Raw genomic sequence first — 21,168 nt, 5'->3', positions numbered from 1 at the left:
ACACAGTTGTTTGATGTTGCACCATTTTTTTTTTTATTGTTATTATTATTAACAATGTTTAAGATTGCACTTTCTTAAAAAATATCTCTTCACAACTTTAATAACAACTTGAAAAAACTTGAAGAAACTCAGGAATGCCAGGTAAGAGATGAACTGCACGCTGTTCTCCGACATAAATAACGAGCGGATGAAGTGAGTCTGGAAAGATGGCGGCCGTGAGAAACGTCAGGTTAACCACCGAGAGAGCTGTGATCACATTGAAACGTGGCTTTGTGTTACCAACTTGTCTGTGTTTAGGGTGGTGAAGTATGGCATGGGAGATGAATCCTAATTCTTCCCTTCAAGCTCCTCCATCTACACCTCCTCGAAAAACATCCTTCACCTCCACACTTCATTAGAAAACTGTCTTCACTGTGGAAAATACGGCTCTGCTTCCTTCTGCTCGATGCTCCAATTATAAAATAAATTCCCCACAAAAAAACAAGAAGGAATAAAAACAGTACGTCACACTCACTCATGAAAAACAGGGTTAAACCACTGTCGACATTTAGGACGAGTAAACCCACACGGATAAACAGGAACACACACACACACACACACACACACCAGCCACGCCTTGGCTCTGTTATCACTGCAAATGTTAATTTTCTAAATGGCATCTTCAGGCCAAGTCACGCAACTCTGCACCAAAGTCCCTCAACATCACTTCAATATCATTGAGCAACGACGACAACAAAAAAAAAATTAAATTTAAATTTAATCCTAAACCGCTAACAAAACAAAAAAAGATGTTCTGAGAACAAAATAAAAACCAAAAACTAAAAGACTTTGTGTCACATCAATGAAACGCCTTCAACACAAGTAATCACACCGAACTAAAGGAAAACTTCAAATGACTCATCGTCATTAACGGAAGGTTCATTTGAGTGAATAAAGTCAACTCGATAAAAGAAAAAAAGAACTAAAGGTTGCTCCACATGACACATCACAACTGCACTACAACAATAAAACCATCTCTGAGCCCATGCCATATTGTAACCAACCTGGAGGACGATTAACGCTTTCTGTTGCAGTTTCTACAGAAAAAGCGGCGCAAATCCCTCAGATACCGGCAACGCTGAAGTTTCTTCAATAAACAAAAGTCACGTGTTTCTTTGTCTTACTTTGGTCAGTGAAAAGAGGAACTGCAGTGGTCAGACACACACAGAGAGAGAGAGAGAGAGAGAGAGAGAGAGAGAGAGAGAGAGAGAGAGAGAGAGAGAGAGAGAGAGGAGAGAGAGAGAGAGAGAGAGAGAGAGAGAGAGAGAGAGAGAGAGAGAGAGAGAGAGAGAGAGAGAGAGAGGAAGGCGTGTTTTTGTAGAACGTAAAAAACAAACAGCACAACCAAGCCTCCCGTCGTCATTGTATTATGGTTGGATTCCAACGCCGAACATAAAAGGATGGAGTCGTCGGACGCCACTCGTCGGGCTCAAACGGGAGCGCTGCGAACTCGAGTGGGTCCCAAAAAACATCCCCCCCCCAATATGGGAGGTTAAAAATAGCAGAGAAGGGAGGAGGAGAAACCAGCAGCCCTTAAGGCTCCAGTTCAGTCTCCTCAGCATGTTTCTGCATGTGTACCAGCATCCCCTGCAACAAAGAACCGTCCTCAAAATCAAACTGACACCAAAATTAACTCTACGGACTTTAAAAGACATTGAAATGGTGTTTTGTTTTTTTTGAATACCTGCTTGAGGCTGTTGCGCGCACAGAAAAACTCGTCACAGTTTTTCCAGCGACATTTGAGCACCTGGGAGATGCAGCTGGTGTGGTCGGTGACCAGGTGCTGCTGCAGATGCTCCATCATCCCGAACACCAGCGAACAGCCGTGCCACTGTCGACACAAAACGCCCGTTAGTCACTAACAGCCAGGGAAGCCGGGTCTGAGAGAGAGTTCAAGACTGCTTTCCTGTGTTCACTCTGATTAGATTTCTTTAAATACGTGAGCATCACTGGACATACAAGATGGCATTACTCCAGGACTGTGGTGGTGGAGTTTGTTGGCAGAAAAAAAATGTTTTAGGATCTAAAAATCTCAATGAGCATCACTGTTTGATGTTGATTTCTCCAGGAGCGGAAATACACCAGACCCATGACATCTAACATGTGTTACTATTACATCGTCTGATGAAACTCTCTTGATTCCAGCCCTCAGCTCTGCTCCCCATCCCTCATCTTACCCAGCAGCGGTAGTTCTGCATCAGGTTCAGCTTGACGGCCTGGACGCTGCCGTCGTAACAACCGGTGTAGATCTGAAACGCAAATAATTACAATCAGATCTCTGAGTTTTATGTTTTACAAATATCAAAAAAAAAACGTGTATATCACACGTCTTAGAAAAACACATCGGCTGGTCTCTCACCATGTTCTTTTGGATCGCCATACACATCACCATGTCCTTGTGTCCGCCGTAGATCTGCAGCTGGTTGTGAGACTGTGGGAAGAACAACGGGTTGAAATCAGGTTTTCACACCCGGATGTAAATGAGCTCATTGCTCGGTAGTCAGAGTGGCTGAAAGGCCAATATTATGTAAAGATGGGTTTAGGGTTCTGACCTGGAGGTCGTAGACGCGCACCAGTTTGTCCAGACAAGCGGTCACCATCACCTTTCCCAGGACGGATACGACTGTAACAGCGTGACTGTGGCCCTCGTAGACCCGCACCAGCTTTCCTGTCTGTATACGAGCGGCACGGAACATAAAGTGTACATTAATACTGTGGCCTTGATTTTCAAAGAAAGGGATCATAAACATGTAAAAGTGCGACATGAAACCCTTGTGAATAAAGAGACGGGATGACTCACGTGGATGTTGTGTGCGTAGACACACTGATCACTGGAGCCACTAAATACCAGGTCATTGACCACCTGAGAGAAACAAAGAGGAATTAAACTCACAATGAATCCTCAGCTCCCATGAAATGTAAAACATGACATAATAGAGATAATACAGGTATTTTGGATGGATGGATGGATGTCTTCAGTAAAAAAAAAAAAGGAAGCAGTTGAGGCTCAGCCTACCTTCATGCAGAGCACGGTCTTGGTGTGGCCCTCCAGCGTGCGCAGCAGCAGGCCGCTCTTGGCGTCCCTCACGCTGATGGTGCTGTCGAAGGAGCCGACCAGCAGGATCCGGCGGGCTCCCTCCTGAGACGAGGCCAGGCAGCTCACGGCCCGCGGCCCGTGGCAGTCGTACACATCCATCTGCTTGTTTGTCTAAAACAAACCATCGCAAAACCAAATTAGTCCCCTCATCAAAAGATAGCCAACAGAGCTAAAATACATTTCCTGACACGACGCAGCTGATATTAGTTTGGGCCAAATGTCAAAAATATGAATTTGACATGCACATACAACAAATGCTGCAGGAAACCGTCCTCAAATACAAAATGAATCAATTGGTCTTAAAAAAATATACTGAGAAATGAAAAAGTGCCCACAGAATATTCAGTTTTAGGATCAGAAAAGACAAAGTAGAGCAGCAAATCGTCACATTGAAGAAGCCTTTACGTTTCGGAGAATTGCTGTGTTCACACTGCTTCTCTCACCTTGAGGTTAAAAGTCACCACCGTGCCGTTTGCCAGACCGGCGTATAACATCTTCCATCGACTGTGGAGGCAGAGGACTCGGTCTGACAGAGAGAACTGCTGCTCCAGCTCTTGCGTCTGTGGACGTAAAACAACGTCCACTGAATTCACTTGAATGCGTCACGGAAAAGGATTTAGCTTGAAGGTGAATATCGTAAGAAATATGGTCTCGAAAAATCCGATAGTGTGTTTGTGACCGGCTCAAACGGAGCCGATTCATTGGTGTTTTTACCTTGAGACTGTAGCAGCAGATGGTCTGGTCACTGGAACCAGAATAAAGGCGGCGATGCAGACCGGGAGCCATGGACACCAACAGGCAGCTCACTTTGGAGCTGTGACCCTCGAACACACCGACACATTTGTGACTCTGCAACGGCGAGAAAAAAAGATACAAGTTTGTTGGGTTGCTGCCTTCACAGATAACACCCTGACCCCTGACCCCTGACCCCTGACGACACCCACCACCAGGTCGAAGGCTTTGACGGTGCGGTCTCCTGAGCACGTGTACAGCAGGCCGCTGTAGACCTGCATGGCGTTCACCGCCTCCTGGTGGCCCTCGAACGCACCCTCAGTGGGCAAATCATCCTCTCCGTGGTCAGAGGAGGCATCTGAGAGGCACACGAAGATAAAGAGCATGTTATACTTACTATCTTCATAGCTTGAATGAGAACAACTTCCACAGCTGATTTAACGCTCTCCAGGTTTTAATCCATTTAAAAAAAAGAATTTCTTGGTAATGAACTCAGCTATAACTGATTTAACAAATATCCTCTGTTAAATTTCCAAGCGTAGGTGTAGGTTTGTATCTTTTTCTCTGGATAAACATTTAAAAAGAGGCCGACGATCGGTATGCCTCAGGATAAATATACACATTATCAGAAGGTTGTGTCTATTCATCATACAGCGTCACTGAAAGTCTAACTAACACCTCTATGAATATCTTGCCCATAAAAAGTAATTTGGTCACTCGGAGAGTCTTTTTTTAACCTGCTCAAAGAGGATGGCATTTCTAATTGTGGCTGCTCACAGGGTGGTGAGATTTTTAGGTTTGGTTTTGTGTTCAAACATCAATTCTACCAGAGGAGTGACAAGCTGTGCTACCGTCACTGCAAAGTTTCCTTCATTTGCAAAGAAATGAGTGCAACACTATGAATGCCTTCCAGGAGAGAACGTCTGAAAATGTGCGCCGTTATCCACATATTCAAACAATATCGTATCTCCCTCCCCTCTCTGTTACAGCTGGGTTTTCACTCTGTAGAACCCGCCTCCTCCTAGAACGTGAACGACTCTCCGGAGATGAACTCACCCGATGAGATCTTCGTTATCTTGGGCGACGTGGTGGGAAGCGGCAGGTCGCTGTGTGGAGAGAAGAAGGGACTGATGAGTGGTTTTAGTTTGGGTTTAATCCTGAATGATCTGTGATTAGACCTCGTACAAAAGGTCATCACAGGTCTTTAGTATAAGTGTGTTATACTTAAGATCCTTGAGTTAACATATTTCTTTTTTTTTTTTTACAGCTGTTTCCAGAGGTGGAGAATGAGTCTCACCTCTCGGAGGACCGACACACGTCCATGTCACTGGTGGAGGTGACCTCGTTGCAGGCCAGGCTCTGCGTCTCTGGTCTGGATGAGTCTGGGACCTGAACCGGAGGCGAAGCTGGAACCGGGACGTCCACGTGGGGCTGCTGACAGGCTGCGGTGACCTCCATGCTTTCTTCTGAATCCAAGTTCACCGTGCGTTCGGCGGGGGCCACCTGGGGAAGCTCCACCATGCGTTCGGGGGACTTGAGGTCTTCTTTCTCAAGTTGGGCCTCCTCACCCAACTCCATGTTCACGTCACCCTCTCTGTCTTCCGAGGGCGGCGTGGAGGTGCTGACCACAGAGCTCCCGCTTGGTCTCCTGCGCGGGTCGAAGCCACCTCTGCCTCAAGGCGTCGCCATCTACCTCCGTGTCGCTGCTCTCGGGCTGCTCCGTCCCCTGGGCCTTCTTCAGCACCTTCCTCTTCTTCAGCTTCCTCACACGCTTTCCGCTCCTCAGTTCGGACGGAGAGGCGGGCAGATTGAGGACAGAGGGGGGCTTGAAGGAATGTGTGGCGGCACAGTCAACAACGCTCCCCGCCTCAGAGCTCCTCCTGCTGGCTGGGAGAAGGTTCATGGAGGTTTCGGAGTCGGGCAAAGGGGCGAGACAGTTCCTCGATGCCCGTCTGGCCTTTTCCATTGTCTCAACCAGACCCGATAAGCTCTCTTTGCAGTCTGCAGGGTCGTTGAAGTTCTCCCAACAATGGTCTGTGGATTCAGGCTGTTTTGTTTCAGGAGATGGCTGAGAATTAAGGGCCAGATCTGCAAGAGTTTCACATAATTTAATGGACATGAACATATATTGAGAAGACATTTTCTCTATTTCCCCTTGAGTTATTAAACCCTATTAAAAACAGCAAAACACATATTTGCTGAATGCATCCCTTTCCTCATTAAACATCGTTTTTGGATATTTTGGATTAAGCAATGTTTACATCCATTTTTGCTGTTTTTTGACTGCCTTCTACCGGCACATTGCTCCGTTTCTCTTCATACAACCATCTGTCCATCGGCGTATGAACACTGTGAGGTGTTACCTGGTGAAGAGGCGGCAGCGGGAGCGGCAGGCAGCTCTGGGGTGGTGCTGTGAGCACAGTGGGTTGTATTGTCCACTGGGTCCGGCTCTGAGCTGACGTAGACCGGAGACTGAGGCTCCTGCTTGATGACTACAGGCACGAAGGGAAGGCTGGGGGAGGGAGGGGAGGCGGGCTCGGCAGGAGGACCTGGACTGGGGGCGGAGGGAAGCAGCATGGAGGACGGCACGTGGGGCTCAGCTTCTACGGAATCCATCTTTTCTTCTTTCAGTTTGACCGGAGGGGCTTCCTCCAAATTACCTTGTATATTAAAAAAAACACACAGTAAAATGTGAATTCCTCTTCAGTTTGTGGTCACTGGTGGGAAAAGTTACCATTTAATAAAATATGATGTCATGTATGTCATAGTCCTCACCTTGCATCCCTTTGAGTAACTCAATGCGCTTGTTTCTCAGTGAGCTCATCTCTCCAGTCACCTTGGCAACACAAGATCATCAGAAAATGAATATTCCTGCTTGTAATATAACATAATATAACATGGTGATTACTGACTTAGGAACATGACACAAAACAAGAAGCACTAAAAGTAAGAAACACACACACACACACACACACACACACACACACACACACACACACACACACACACACACACTAATAAGAACTTATGTAACCATGGTTCTTTGAGTAGAGCGGCTCTCTCCTTACTGTGCCCTTACAGTATATACAGGTGCCCTTTAAGACACCCTGCACTACTTTAATAGTAGATGTAATGAAGAGGCTGGCAAGACAACCGACACTCGCTAAGCTCAGTAAACTGTGGACATCTGCTTCAACTGACCCGGGCCCAAAACACTCCAGGAGAGAACTAACACTTTGCAAACTAAAACAATTTTTTTTTACCTGCTGTTTAACCACCATGAGGCGCTGCACCTCTATGTAGGCGGCCTCCAGTGCGGCCCGGGCCTGGATCAGACCGGTGTCCACAGTCTGCAGGGAGCGACTCAGCTCCTCCTCCCGCAGAGACACGGCCAGCAGCTGGTCGATCTGTAAACGCTCTGCACCAAAAGACACTTCATGAACAACTCAGCGTTTCCAAAATCGTCTTTTTGATCTTAAAAATGAATTTGGATCAGATCGAGATTGAAGCTGTCAAATTATTCCACCAAAAATCATTAAATTACATTAGCCGAGACAATATCCTTCAATAATGCTCACAGATACGTACCTTTTTTGGATTTGACTTTCCTTCTTTTGTTGTTGTGTTCCAAGCAAGACGTCTCCGCACTTGGAACGTCCTACAAGGAAGAAAGAAGAGAGTCACATCTTGACTGTATTAAGGTAGGACGCATGCAGTCGTACTCCCCAAGACCTGTAAACATACGAGTTCCCCTTTGACGCCGTTTCCTTCACTCACCCGAGCTGCTCTTCGCCTTTTCCCCGTTCCCTGGCCGTCGTACAGCTCCGTCCCCGAACTGCTGTCCCCGAGCACCGACTCAGACCGCTGGAGGGCCTTCACCGTCGCAGACGTTAGCTTGTCTGGCTGCTTCGGTGCCTCTTTAGCCTCTAACTGGTCAAGCATCTGCTCCACCTCTTGCTGACGCTGATGCTCTCTGTTCCCTTGAGCGCATATGGGGTTGGGAGAAACGGAGGATCCCTGCTCCTCTGAGCTGAGGGCTTCTCTTTGCTCCGTCTCCTTCGACATGAGGGATGTAAACAGGGAGTGAGTGGAGGCCGGGGCGACGCTGCTCTCTGATAAGGAGCGTTTTCGGGTGGTGGGGATGTCCACCAACGACTCCCACTGGAAACCCTCTACCAGGGGAATGCCTTCTTCCTCCTGGCTCTGGTCCTCCTGGTCGATCGGCACCATCTCTATGCCAAACCTGGAGGACGTAGAGGACATAAGGTGAGTAACTGAAATCAAAAATAACTTTTAACACTCTAAATGTAAAGATCAAACATTCACCTTGGCATGCCTTTCCCTTTGTCTTGCTTCTTCCTGACCTCCTGATACACCTGGTCCCAGTTCACATTGCGTCGAGACCCCGAGGAGCTGAGGAGCTGCCGCACAGTTGGTTTGAGCCCCGAGTCCTTTTCCGTGTCACTTCTCCGCGACTCGCTCAGGTTTCTCACCCGTCTGGCAATGTTCAGGTTGGGCTCGTGGCCGCCGGTTTTGCTCTTGGAGCTGATGTGTTTGGTCAGGTCACGTTTCAAGACGGGAGGCAGGTCGAGCTTGGACAGACCTGATGCGCTTGAACCCGACACCGTGTGAGCCTCGCCACTCCTGGAGGCGTCACTCTCGGAGCTCTGCCCGGCGTCAGCGGCCTGCGTGGCTTCGTCCGGGGCCACCGGGGGCGTTTCCTTCTCCGCTCTGCTCCTGTTCTCCTCGTCGTCCTGGCTCAAGGCTGCGGGCTCTGAGCTCTCCACGGTAGAGGTGCTAACCTGCAACGACTGGAGGAACTGGCTGCTGTCTGAAGATTGCAATGCCGGCTTCTCTGGCCTGACGGAGTCCGGCAGATTTGGTTTAGCCGCTTTCTGCCTGTTTTCTTTGTTCACTCCCATCTGGCCCTGTACGCGATCCCTCTGCTGCTCCTCCGCAATGTGGAGTGTCACTTCCATCCTGTTGTTCCTGGAGCTTTCCAAGGAGGCCCTCTTTTCTAACACAATCTGTCTGGCTTTCTTGAGGGTTTCTGGGAGCTGCCGTTCTTGCCTGGACTGAAGGGGCCCAATGAGAGGAGCCTGAGAACTGAGTCCGCTCTGCTTGGCGGTTGATTTTGATTGTGCGAGCGCTTGACTGGAGGCCTTGCTGAGTTGCGCTCCACTGTTGAGACCAGGAAGGGAGGACATCTTCTTGTCTTTGTGTGGCAATGGCTTACTTGGCTTCTGATTGGGAGGACCAGATGTGGCGCTCTGGGGGCCGTCTCTCTGAGCACTACTGCTGCTTCTGCTGCTGCTGTTGCTACTATCTCTGGATTTGGTTTGGGGGTTGGTTTTCTGCTTTCTTTTCTCTTCCACACTTTGTCCACTTGAGGTCAACAACTGCCCCGGTTTCTGCTCAGGTCGGGATTGCCTGTTAACGGCACTGCTTTCCCGGGCCTTGTCTTGTGTCTGGGGTTTGGGGACTTTGGTGTACAGCTCTGATGGGTTTGGGTTGGTGTCCTTATGTGGTGCAGATTCAAAACCCTTTGTGACTGGATAGGGTGACCAGCGGCAGGCTTTGTCCAGCTTTGGATTGCTACCAAAGGCCTTAGAGCTCTTACTGTTGTTGTGGTCGGGTTCTGCCGTTTGCCCCTGACCGTTCTGAAACCCATCGCCCTGCTGACCTCCCTGCTCATTGCCTGTATTTTGAAACTGGTTACCCCGCGCTAAAGAACTGGGTGGAGATGGATACGTAGGAAAAGGCGCGAGAAAGCTCAGGGGCCGGCTCCTCGGTGGGTTCTGGGAAATATTGTTTCGACCATAGACCCCGTTGCTGCTGCCTCCGTTGCTGAGCCAAGGCAGTCGACTTCGTTGATTGCCAAAAAACGAACCCTGATCCCACTGCTTGTTGCCAAACCCTTCCTGGCAATGCAAGCTTCCACCAGCAAACTCTCCAGATGCCCATCTCTGAAAGTTGGGAGGCTCCCGAGCATGCCAGGTGGCGCTCTTTCCCTGTGTGCCGTGCTGCCAGGGTTGTCCCTCCCCTGTGTAGTTATTATATTGGTTGCCCCCATACCAGGTTCTGTGGTGACTGGGTCCACTGAACCCCTGGGATTGCTGCTTCCAGGCACAGTCCAGCCGGTAACGCTCCTTAGTTTCTTTTAACCTCTGCTGGAACTCCTCCTTTCTCCTTCGATCCTCTTCTTCTTTTGCCAGTTTTGCAGCAGCGGCATCCTTTTCTTTTCTAAAAAAACCCAACAAAGACAGATATTCAATATGTATCTATATCTTTCACTACATTTTTACCTGTTTTCACGTCCATCATTTTATTGTTTGGTTTCACTCTCACAGCGCTCAACAGCATCCTTTCCTGCCGCAACAGGCAGCTGTTTTCATGAATGATTAGATGAATGTGTAAATAGGCAACTGCCATATCGACTTAAAAGGTGATTTGAGGAGGGAGTGTTACAGGATGATTCATTTGAGGTTTGAATTTTCAATCCTAAAACCTCAATTATACATCAAAGGGAAATATATGTCATTGATTCCAGATGTCAGAGCAGCACAGGGCTGGAGTGGAGCTTTTTGGTTGCGTTTAACCGTTTCTACTGGGCCGCAGACGAGTGTCTGTACTCTGTGTGTGTGTGTGTGTGTGTGTGTGTGTGTGTGTGTGTGTGTGGGTGTGTGTGTGTGTGTGTGTGCGGTCATGCTTTAATTTTAGGCTGCAGTCCTGACATACGACTCCAGCAGCGGCTAAAACAGGCCTGTAGGCTCCACTGAGCTGAAATGTGACTATACATGGCACATGTACACAAAACGTCAAACACGTGAGCTGTCACTTACATCTGCGGTTAAATCTTAACACATTACAAACAAAGACATCTTGTAATGGGAAGATTGCCCACGGAAATTGATTTGTCTAAATGGCAATATTTCTTTTTGGCCCTGGACTAGAGATCAAATGCCATGTTGAGAAATTTGAAATATGGTGGGTTTTTTTTATCTAAAAATGATTTCTCATATTCACAAAACAAACTATTTAATTAACAGTTTATTTAAAGGCACTGAAAAGAAAATTAATTTGACGAATAAATGAGCAGCACCTTCTTACCTGATCTGTTCTTTTCTCTTCTCGATCAGGTCCACCAAAGCCCGGTCGAAGTAGACCTCGTCGCGCTCGTTCCCGGCGTGCTTCCGCTCTGCAGACTCCACATTCTGCTTGTGCGTGGGACTGGAAATGTGGCTGGCATAATCGGTCAGGCTCACCACCGTCACCTTGCACACTCTGCACTCGTGTCCGCAGTCCCTGGGGAGGGAAGGCGAGAGCGGGCGTTCAATGGTTCCTTCGGGCATTGTTCTGATCTCGTCCGGTTCTGTTACTTATAAGTCAAAATTAAAATCAGGAGAGGAGAATACTCAACAATCCTTCAAAGATAACTTGTCCGAATTCTCTATGTGTCACAGATCAGGAGGTTGCTAACTTGTAATTTTCTCTTGTTCAAAAAATCTTTATCTTCCTGATCTTGTTTTTTTTCCTTTCTTCAGCAGGCCATAGGCGGCAAGGCGAGGGCAGCAGGAGCGACCGGGCTCATCTAGCTGTTTTAAGTCCAGCCACCAGAACCAGCCATGCAGCACAGCACCGGGACGCGTGGAGGGGAGAGAGGCACGGCGCCCGCAGCCTAGTCCTCTTTCATGATGGTGTCCGCTGCGCTCTGAGACGCTACAGAAGGCGATGTCTGTATTTGACCTCACACTCCTCCCCCGAGAGCCAAGAGCCGGGCACCCAGCCCCCCAGCCCCCCCCCCCCCCCCCCCCCCTCCTCCAGCCTAGCATGTGTTATTAGAACAGGGCCCGAGCATCCTGCTGACCAATCCCGAGCAAAGCCTGCGTAACTGGATCCATGTGCAGCTGCTCATATAGCCTCCACTTCAAAAACCCTCTCCCAAGTATGCCACCCTGTGACTCGGCTGGCTCCTTCTCAATTCTCTTTTTCAAATCTGTGTCATGGCATGCTGCCATTCTCTGACCTCTCGTGCGGTTGGCCCAAGTCTTTATCAGCGAGGGTAGGGTTACACGTTATTTCTCGGGCTGAAGGCGCTGGGAGAAAATGCAGCCAGACTTGGTGATGAAGAATTCCTCCTCAGCATGAACCTCGCTCTGAGCTGTGTCAAGCTGGAGCTAAAGTTAAGCTTCAGCCATCCCATTCCTGGAGAGACAGTTCTCTAAATCACCATGCACTCGTGTGAAACTATACCTCCTCTTTTATAATTGGTTGCACTTGCTGCATACTGTTTGAATCATATCTTGTCTTCATACAAATGTAGCTGACAATCACGTTTAAAAGGATGCCATCTTCGCACAACAATGTTCGTATGAAATCCCAGCTACGTAGCAACAACTCCGTCCCTCGATCAAGTGTGTTCTCCGCTCCAGATTCCTCCCTCTCAGCGACGGGGCCACATACTTGTACTAATCTACACGGGGGTCACAAGATAGCCAGTTGCCTTCTATCGGTCACGCCTGTTGTTCCGGAGAGATTGTGTCTAAATATATTTGCTGCGGTTGAGACAGCTGCCCGTATATCCACTCGCCCGATAACTGTGATGAACTCGAGCATGTGTGCACACGTTCCTCACGACCCAAATACATTTGGACAAAAGTCTTCGATCATTCAGCGCCGACGTTACAGATTTGTTTCAAAATACTGTATTGAATCAGATGCAATCGTAGTTGAAATCATGATAGTGAAACTCCTAGATGTCGTGGTGTCCATGACATCTGTGCACGTTGTGTATTTTTGGAGAAACGTTACAACAACTCACCGGCCTTTGAGCTTCTCCAGCTCGCGGTGATGCAGCATACTTCTCATGTGCTCATCCATCTCCTGCAGACACATAATAAAGTTTGGATTTTAGCCATTGTTGGATTTTTTTTTTTCTTTTTTTTTTCTTTTTTTTAATAAACTGAAGGATAAAATGTTCCTCTACAGGAAGATGTGATTATTCTGAAGCTAAACAAACCATTAAAATACCCAATTAGCTGAACAAATGTTTTACACAAGATGAAAGCAAGGCTGTCGTTTTAATGCTTGAAAAATGGATTTTCTTTGGACTCAATTGACGAGTGCAAAAGATATTTTTAATGGTATAATAAACACAAACAGTCCCAACAAAATGTATATAGAATAATACCGAATTGATTTTTTTTGTCAAACCCCTAATATGTTGTAAAAGAACTTGTGTAATGCACTCCTGAATGTCTCACATTAAATAATACAGCATTTACCATTCTGATAGTGTGTGTCGGAGTTCCGGGTGAATTACCTGCTTGGAGGAGTAGACTGTCTCACAGAGGATGCACTCTCTGTTTTTCGCCATCTTGAACACAGGATAAATCAGCTCATTACTGCCAACGGAGAGAATTTAATAAAGAAAAAGGTCTCATCAATCACAGCTTACGGGGACAAAGCAACAAACCACCCTGGATTATGAATACAATATGTGGTGAGTGAATATTGTGACTATCAAAATCAATTCTTGTGAGCTGAACTCATCGGACCAACACAGCGGAGGGAGCTCAAGGCTCATCTTCTCTAAACAAGCACACTGTTCGACGACACGCGCCGGTACCACAGCCCGAGTGTCAGCGCAGAGTTCAACCTGGACACCGAGTCTAATTCCAGTCTGCTGACAGAGCAGCTCTGTGGGCCGGAGGCGGCATCGGAGCTATGTCTGAACGTGTTGAGGGTTCACCAACGGGGTTTAGGAACTACCGCCACCCACGGGTCAAAGGCTGGTGAGGACACGCGCCGGTGCTTATTAGTGTTTTCTAACACTGCCTTCTCAAGAAGAAGCAACTGACCGTGTGGAGACCTTGCTCTGTTCTAAAATGTTACTGGTTTATAGATATTGGGATAAATATGTTGTCTTTATAACAGCTTTAGTACCGTCTAAAACTAAACTATAACAACAAAGAAGAAAAACATCTCTATTGTTGAAGTTTCGGGCTGTAAAATACTAAAATAGAAAAAGAACAGTGTGTATAGTCAGCAAATCTTATCGTTACCATGTTGGTGAATAATCAGTCAAACAGCTAAGTTTATAGTAAAGACCACGCGAAAGGTCCCACCATCCTCATTTGTTATGCCTATATTCTGTATGTGACATTATGACATGTCTCACAATACATCCATCAAAATGTCTCTTCACTTTCAAAGCACCAGAGGGCAGCTATTTATAACACCAGGCTGATCCCTGGGTCATATTTCCCCTCAGCCACTGAATCTCTACAGGGCAGCAGCAGGCAGGACAGTGAAAGACACCAAATGAATCAGATGTTACCTACTGACACACCTATGGCAGAACTGTTTGAAAACAGACACAGTAAGAGGAAGATGTTTGATGGGGGAATAATTCCCCGCAGAGCTTTCTTTTGCAGACAGCATGCATGCAAAGTGTGTCTTTGAGGAGTTATTAAGAGATCCCCACAGATGTAGCATAAGCTAGCTAATTAGCAGAGAGAGATAGATAGTGAAACTAAGTCTGCCCAAAGCGGTTCAACAACAATGGTGAGTGTAAAACTAGCTCGCTAAGAAGACCCGCAGACATGCAATTTGTGTAGTCTAACAGAATTAACCTTAACGGTAAAGTGAGACAGTTAGCTGGCGTTAGTAGGTTAGCAAGTTAGCAACACCGTGCTAGCCAGCGAAACCGACGCCAAACTGCTAGTTAATGCGACGTTAAGTCAATGATTTACGTCACTGTAAAAGTGTGATGAAGTGCAGCTAAGACATACTGTTTGTGTGCATTGTAAATGCTGAGATATTACTGTCGACTACCTTTAAAATATCCAAATGTGTGAGGGGCTACTGCATGTTCTCATCCACCGCTGAAGCTAACAACAACATCCTCTTCTTCTTCTTCTGTGGTGTTTAACGGCAACATCAACATCTTCCTCCTCCTGGCCACGAAACTACAACCCGGTGAGGCATTCAAGAACACCACTGTTCAGGAAAACCCTCACACCGTGTTCAGTGTTGTCGAAACGGTTTTACTGTAAGTGTGCGGGTGTTGTGATTGTTACACAAGTAACTCAGGACATTTGAAACTATTACAACTTGGAACCGTTTTAGCCAGAATAGGTAAATAATGACAATAAAAACAAAGTGTATTAAAGCTCACAATTATAGTTAAGAAAGAGTCCGCATTATTTGATTATCTATACTTTGTCAAATTGGGAAGCTTCAAGCAGCATGTGCGTTCATAACACATTAAGGTCGTTATTCACCACAAAATTCAGACATAAATATTACATATTATTTTCCAACATTTCTAACAACATAGCGTGTGAAATACAATCTTGAAAAAACGACACAATTAAGACATTCATTCAAGTGAACTTTAACAACAATGAATATATATTTTTTACATTATTTTCAATTCAAAACAAAAGACAAAGTTCGGGCAGCACAGATTTAAACAAAAAGCAGCAGATCAAGAAAAGTAGTTAATCATAATCCCTTCAGAGTGATCAATATATTTGTAATGCGTTGTGACTCAACAGGGATATTTTCTTGAAAGAAGAGTAGGACACAAACATAAAATACTCTACAATATTCCCTTTATAATACGTTTATAAAATCCAGCAACGTTTTGACCAAAGTTCACATTTTCTCAATTCTACACCTGAAACAGACAAACCTTAAAGCATCGTTTATAAAGCTCTCAAACCCTGAAACATTTTGAGAGCCTCAGCTTTCAGCAACAAATTTACGTGTGTACAAAACCTATTTTGAAATGCAACAATTAACAATTCACTGGATTCTTGTCAAACTGGTCATTTTTTGGAAATGATTAATCCATCAGTAGTATTCAGTTAGAGCATATCCCTGTATCTATAAAACATGTTATGAATAAACATTCCCAAGAGTGGAGAATATTCACCAATCATTAACAGATTATTAAGTATTGACCTAAAAAAATATAACACAGTCTTGTGAAAATAAAACCCTCTTGGATGATTCGGATCTTGTCAGATTGTGTCATCAGTGTTTTTCTGCAAAACGTTTCAGTTTATTTGGTTCAGTTCCCGAGTTTTGTTCCTCAGATGCCTCTTACGCATTCTGATTATCCACTGAATCGTGAGTTTGGCAAAATTAGCAGCCTTGAAGAGTGCCATGAAGACGCCACACAGAATGGCGACAGAGTTCCAGGGATTTGCCGTCACGATCTGTTTGGAAGAAAGCAAAGTTGTATTACAGACTGATACACTGACACAGACAGTTCTCGTCAGGATAAAATGTCCAGGAGAACTCACCAGTCGGATTTCTTGCATATAAGGATCCCGCCATTCAAAGACGGCGAAGAAGAGCTCATTGGTTTTCTCTGATTCGGGCCTTTTGTCATTGAATTTCACCACAGCGGACTAGAAGATCCAACACAAACGATTAAATGAACGCTTCTAAAACCATCACGTGTGTTAGCAGGAGTCCACTGGTCGCACATAAATACCTCTTGCCGAAACTCGACAGCTTCATTTTTTTCCCCAGACGTCTTCACGAAAGACATCTTGACCCAGGTTCTGAACCCTCCAGAGAAAGTCCACATGGAGTAATTCCTCTCACAATCCCTCATGAAGTGTGATTTATTGGCACTAGAGAGTCAGAAAACACAGGCGTCACTGAAAGTAAAATGCATGTATGTGACTGAGTGAAATCTTTGTTTCATAAGGCATCGAGTAGCAGATAAGTTGTCACGGTTCACTAAATTAGCATTCAAATGACTTAAATACTTCGCTGTGGAAGCTATCAAGCTGTCAGTGTATTATATACAGTATGTTGTGATTATTTTCGTCACAAGAGTTTAAACAAAACAAACCAGGGAATTCCTATATCTAGCTATCAGACCAGTCAGACGTCACAGGATCATCTACACTGGTGAGTTTTGCAGTTACCTGTCAATCAAGTCACTAAACTTGGCAAAAAGCATGTAGGTGATGGCGCTGAAGTCCTCTTCTGTTTCATTGTGGCTGAACTGCATGAAGATCAACTCTTTGCTTCTGACGTCAGTTGGGCCGCGGACCACCACAGCTGTTTTCTGTGGGAACGAACATGACAGTTAGGCCTATTTATTGATCTCGTTGTTTTTCTTATTGCCAAAATGTAATATACAAAGAATGCAGGTGAACATCGGCATTACAGGACATATGTAGCTAGTATAACACACATACACACAAAGGACACAAAATTAGATTAAAAGACAATGACAACAAAAAAAACCCACTAAATTAAAAAATGTATATATATAAATATACAGTTATAAACAAACTCAATCAGTGGAATTAGGGAAAAAGGTTCCATTATTCTCCAATAGGCTTTTACTTTTTAAGTAGTTCAGTAGAGTGACTGAATTGAAAAGGTAATTCAATTCAAAGATAAAAGGTAAAAACCAAGGGTGTGATTTAGAAAATGTCTGTTTATGAATAAAGAATTTGGCACATAAAATAGAGCGCCATAATCTGGATTTGATTTGTAAAAGAATAAACTAAACTTCAAAAAAGTGAGACTGTACGAAACTAGTGGTGATATTTCAAAATCAAAAAGTAGTGGAGAAGTTATTTCTATATATAATAATGACAAAAAGTACAAGAAATATCACTGACTGAAAAACACAAATCGGTGCATTTCTAGTTTGAGTCTCTGATCTGCCCAGAACCGTCACAGGATACCGTTGCCGTTTCCTGTTGCTCAGCACGGTTTGTGTCTTCCGAATGCTTAATTGCATTCTTTTGTTTTCTTCCGTCTGTAAATTTGAATCGTCACCTCACTGGTTTCAAAACCTCTCACCAAAGGACTGCAGTTGAAAAAGACCCAGCTGTCTGACACTGGCATGATGACAGAAATGGTTATTAATCTGTCCTTATAAATAAATTAATTAATGAAATGATTAATCTGTCCTTATAAATAAAAACAATAATTGACAAACAACTAGTCAAACTTACTTGTGTGTTAGAACAATAAGTGATATGAAAAATCATATATTTAATTCAATGTTATGGATTACATCCTACATAATTTGTTCGTGTTAAATTCATGTGGCGTTATTATTGCTGACCTCCGTCTGATTGGTAAACGGCCCGAAGTAAGTCACGTTTGTAATCCTGCAGTCTCCCTCCTGAGGCTTTCCCGGGTCCACTAAAGGTGGGATGTAGTCGTGCTCGTGATGTTTGCAGCTCAACAGCCGAGCTTTGCCCGGATACAGAGCGATACCTGCGCAAAGAAAAAACAAAAACACGCAATTATTAATCAATCATTAGGTGTTGAGACTTCAATACAGCAGCAAGCCGTTGGACATCTATTGGTTGTCTACGTTGGATTTATGATGCTACCTGACTCTGACATCATAAACTAAATTTCTTAAATTATTTAGTCAATAGAGAAACCTTTTATAAAACCATTGCAATAAACAGCATGAACTTATAGTTCATAGTTATAGATGCTCAGTGTCAACTCAAACTGTATGATATCAACAGCATGATTAAAGTTCATATCATCATAAACTTTTTAAGAGTCCTGCCTTCAAATGATGGTGCAGATGGCAGCAAGTAACAAAACAAGACACATTGCATTACATCACAATAAAATGAAAGAACACGGTTAACCTAAAAAACATCGACGTTGGTTTTATTAAGTGTGCAGTAATTTAGAATCACACGTTCTGTGATGCTGCCGGGTTTATTGTTCATCACACACGCTGGGGGTCATATTGGAAGAGCTGTTCTCCATGTTTTACAGTTTAACTTGTACATTATTCAACAAACTGTGACATGAATGAAGCTTTCTAATCGAATCGAACCGTTCGAATTCACATCCAACAAGTGTTAGCTTGTTAGCTAGTTAGCATGGTATCTAGCCAGCTAGCTTTCATTTAATTGCTTTATTGTTCGGCTGCATAACACATTGTAATCTTTAGTGCAATTTTGATGCACTTCTTTTGAGTATTGTGAGTATTTCTATTTTCTAATCCACTGCATTTGGGAGGCAAATATTGTACTTTGTACTTCACTACATTTATAGTTATTACTTACATAATAATGAGGTTTTAAATAAAGAAACCTATGCTAAGTTGATTAAATAGTCTTTTTTTTATCGCCACATACAATCAAACACAGCACAACGTAGTCAAATGTGACCTCAGCATTTAACTCATTCTTCGCATTTGGGAGCAGCGGGCTGCTGTAAAGAGCAATGTGTGTGTGCAGTGTTTGGCTCAAGGACACTTCAACGTGCGAACAGGAGGAGCCGGGAATCGAACCGCCAACTTTCTGATTAAATGTCGGCCGCCCAAGCCCTCACCCACAGCTGTTCGATCTCCATTAAACAACCCAACAGTATATAAAGTAATTAAAACTGGCTCCACCGTGACAAGCTGCAACATGAAAATGCTGGCTACGTGTTTTACACTCTGGAATAAACCATTCTGCACAACAAGTACTTCTACTTTTGAAGCTGAAGTCGATTTACATTCATAGATTCCTGCATTTTTTATCTTACTGGCTTAAATAAAAGATCTGAATATCTTTCTGCCCACGTTGGCTGTTACCTACTAAAGCAGCCGTGTGTGTTATTTCTACAAACCTGGTGCTGAGAAGGAGTCGACCTCTTTGTAGGTGACGGACATAACGGGGTGGTTGACTTTCTCCAAAAAGTCAGAGATGGTCTGGTAGGCCAGGAACACGGCCACGCCCGTCAGCAGCAGGTAGATGAAGATGAGCACCACCGTGAAGAAGTTCCTCAGGCAGGTCTTACTGAATCTCCTCGGTGGACCGTTTCCCCTGTTGTCGTCCTCTGTAGTGAAAGTGGGTCAAACTGGGACACTGAAACCCGGACTAACAAAATCCTGCTAAATGTGTTAAATGTGAGTCTGTGAGACGTTCTCCATAAAAGTGTCCACCGTGTTGTCACACAGCAGGTCATCGTCACCTTGTGAGTGGCCGTCGTTGGGATCCTCGCGCTCCGGGTCTTCAGCGGCATCGTCAAAGAAGCCTGGAGACTGTGGGTTCCCTTCATCACCATCCTCCTCCTCCTCATCAATGATCTGTGAGGTTAGGAAAGGGACAATAAAGCAGTCGCACCAAAGAAAGATAGTTTAGCCGGTTATGGATAATAGAAGATCAAAAACGTACTTCTACTCCACATTTCAGAGGGAGGTATTGTACTTTCACTACATTCATTCGATAAGTTACTCTGCTGATTAAGATTAGTAATACTAAATACAATCAACAAATACATATTATTAAGATCAGATAAGACCTAAACTACCATGCAGTAAAAATTGTAAAGTAATTTCAAATTAGCTGCACCTTTACCAGCTGTGATATTTAAGTGATGTACACATTAATGCATCAATAATTATAATGCAATAACATAATGTTTCTGCATAATCAGTACTTTAATGTCTGGTGCTTTCACAGTACTTTGATACTTCTGTAGTTTTACTTCAGTAAAATTGTGAATGCAGGACTTTTATTTAGGGCAGAATATTTCTTTGACTGTACAAAAATATTGTTACAAGTAAAAATCCTACGAATATAAGATTTCAGGTCAGTAAAAACGTAGTAACTGCAAAATGTACTGAAGTAAAAGTACGATTATTCTAGAGTAAATGTACAGTTACCTTCAACAACTGCCTTTTAGAGCAGACATAGTGTTTGGCTTCTAAAGAGCAGGTTGGACCTTCCACTATAATTTCCAGGCAGACTCATAGAAAGCATGAAGTCAGCTAATTTCATGTTTTAGGAAGTAGCTTTAAACAGCAGCCGTCAGCTGTACAGTCACATGATGTCAAGTGAGAAGGACAGTTAATAAACGCGCAGTCTTCTGATTATTGGGACACACATTAAAAATAACAAGAGTGTGTGTGTGTGTAAACACGAAGGTAGTTGACCTACCTCACGGTATGACCGGGATCTTTCTTTCCCGAGCATTCCTCTGCACTTCCTTCAGTTACACAAAGCTATTCCTGCTCTTCCAGGTGAACCGGTGGACTATTTGTGCGAAGTCTGAAAACTCATTTTAATAAATAACAGATACATTTTAAAGGAACTGTAACTCCCCCCGTGTTTAGGTCCCAGTTTTCCGCGTTACAGAGCACACACACACACACACACACACACACACACACACACTACACAATCATATTGGTTTTGGCCCATCCCATCATAGGCAGGTCTACAGCTCACGCTCCAATAGTAAAACTTGTTTCCTTGTTTCCTTCCCCTCTTTCCCTTAGATTGAAACATTGT

At 44.6% G+C, this 21,168-nt stretch overlaps 2 protein-coding genes across 2 annotated transcripts; both read right to left on the bottom strand.

The window, feature by feature from the left end:
- Positions 1–6: 6 nt before the first annotated feature.
- On the bottom strand, positions 7–14,781 carry znf106a (zinc finger protein 106a). The gene is given in 23 exon segments (XM_068717597.1): positions 7–1,626; positions 1,724–1,870; positions 2,217–2,288; positions 2,399–2,470; positions 2,592–2,711; positions 2,840–2,902; positions 3,056–3,247; positions 3,580–3,696; positions 3,851–3,985; positions 4,081–4,226; positions 4,925–4,974; positions 5,166–5,524; positions 5,526–5,956; positions 6,232–6,528; positions 6,644–6,704; positions 7,132–7,286; positions 7,457–7,526; positions 7,646–8,111; positions 8,195–10,111; positions 10,979–11,173; positions 12,690–12,751; positions 13,191–13,272; positions 14,705–14,781. Coding segments are annotated over 22 exon segments (5,235 nt in total). The 5' UTR covers positions 13,245–13,272; positions 14,705–14,781; the 3' UTR covers positions 7–1,572.
- Positions 14,782–15,250: 469 nt separating this feature from the next.
- Positions 15,251–21,094, bottom strand: pacc1 (proton activated chloride channel 1). Its single transcript, XM_068717600.1, has 8 exons — positions 20,815–21,094; positions 19,847–19,961; positions 19,502–19,711; positions 17,979–18,133; positions 16,819–16,961; positions 16,377–16,518; positions 16,183–16,290; positions 15,251–16,095 (listed from the first exon to the last, which is right to left on the bottom strand). Exons 1-8 carry the CDS (start codon positions 20,848–20,850, stop codon positions 15,934–15,936), a joined length of 1,071 nt encoding a protein of 356 aa, XP_068573701.1. The 5' UTR covers positions 20,851–21,094; the 3' UTR covers positions 15,251–15,933.
- Positions 21,095–21,168: the final 74 nt, after the last annotated feature.

The sequence above is a fragment of the Cebidichthys violaceus genome, unplaced genomic scaffold (genome assembly GCF_023349555.1).
Source record: "Cebidichthys violaceus isolate CVI_PGR_0920_01 unplaced genomic scaffold, fCebVio1.0.p SCAF_22, whole genome shotgun sequence".
NCBI classification, from domain to species: Eukaryota; Metazoa; Chordata; class Actinopteri; order Perciformes; family Stichaeidae; genus Cebidichthys; species Cebidichthys violaceus.
The sequence above is the reverse complement of the archived record's forward strand: the minus strand, read 5'-3'. Positions and strand labels throughout refer to the sequence as shown.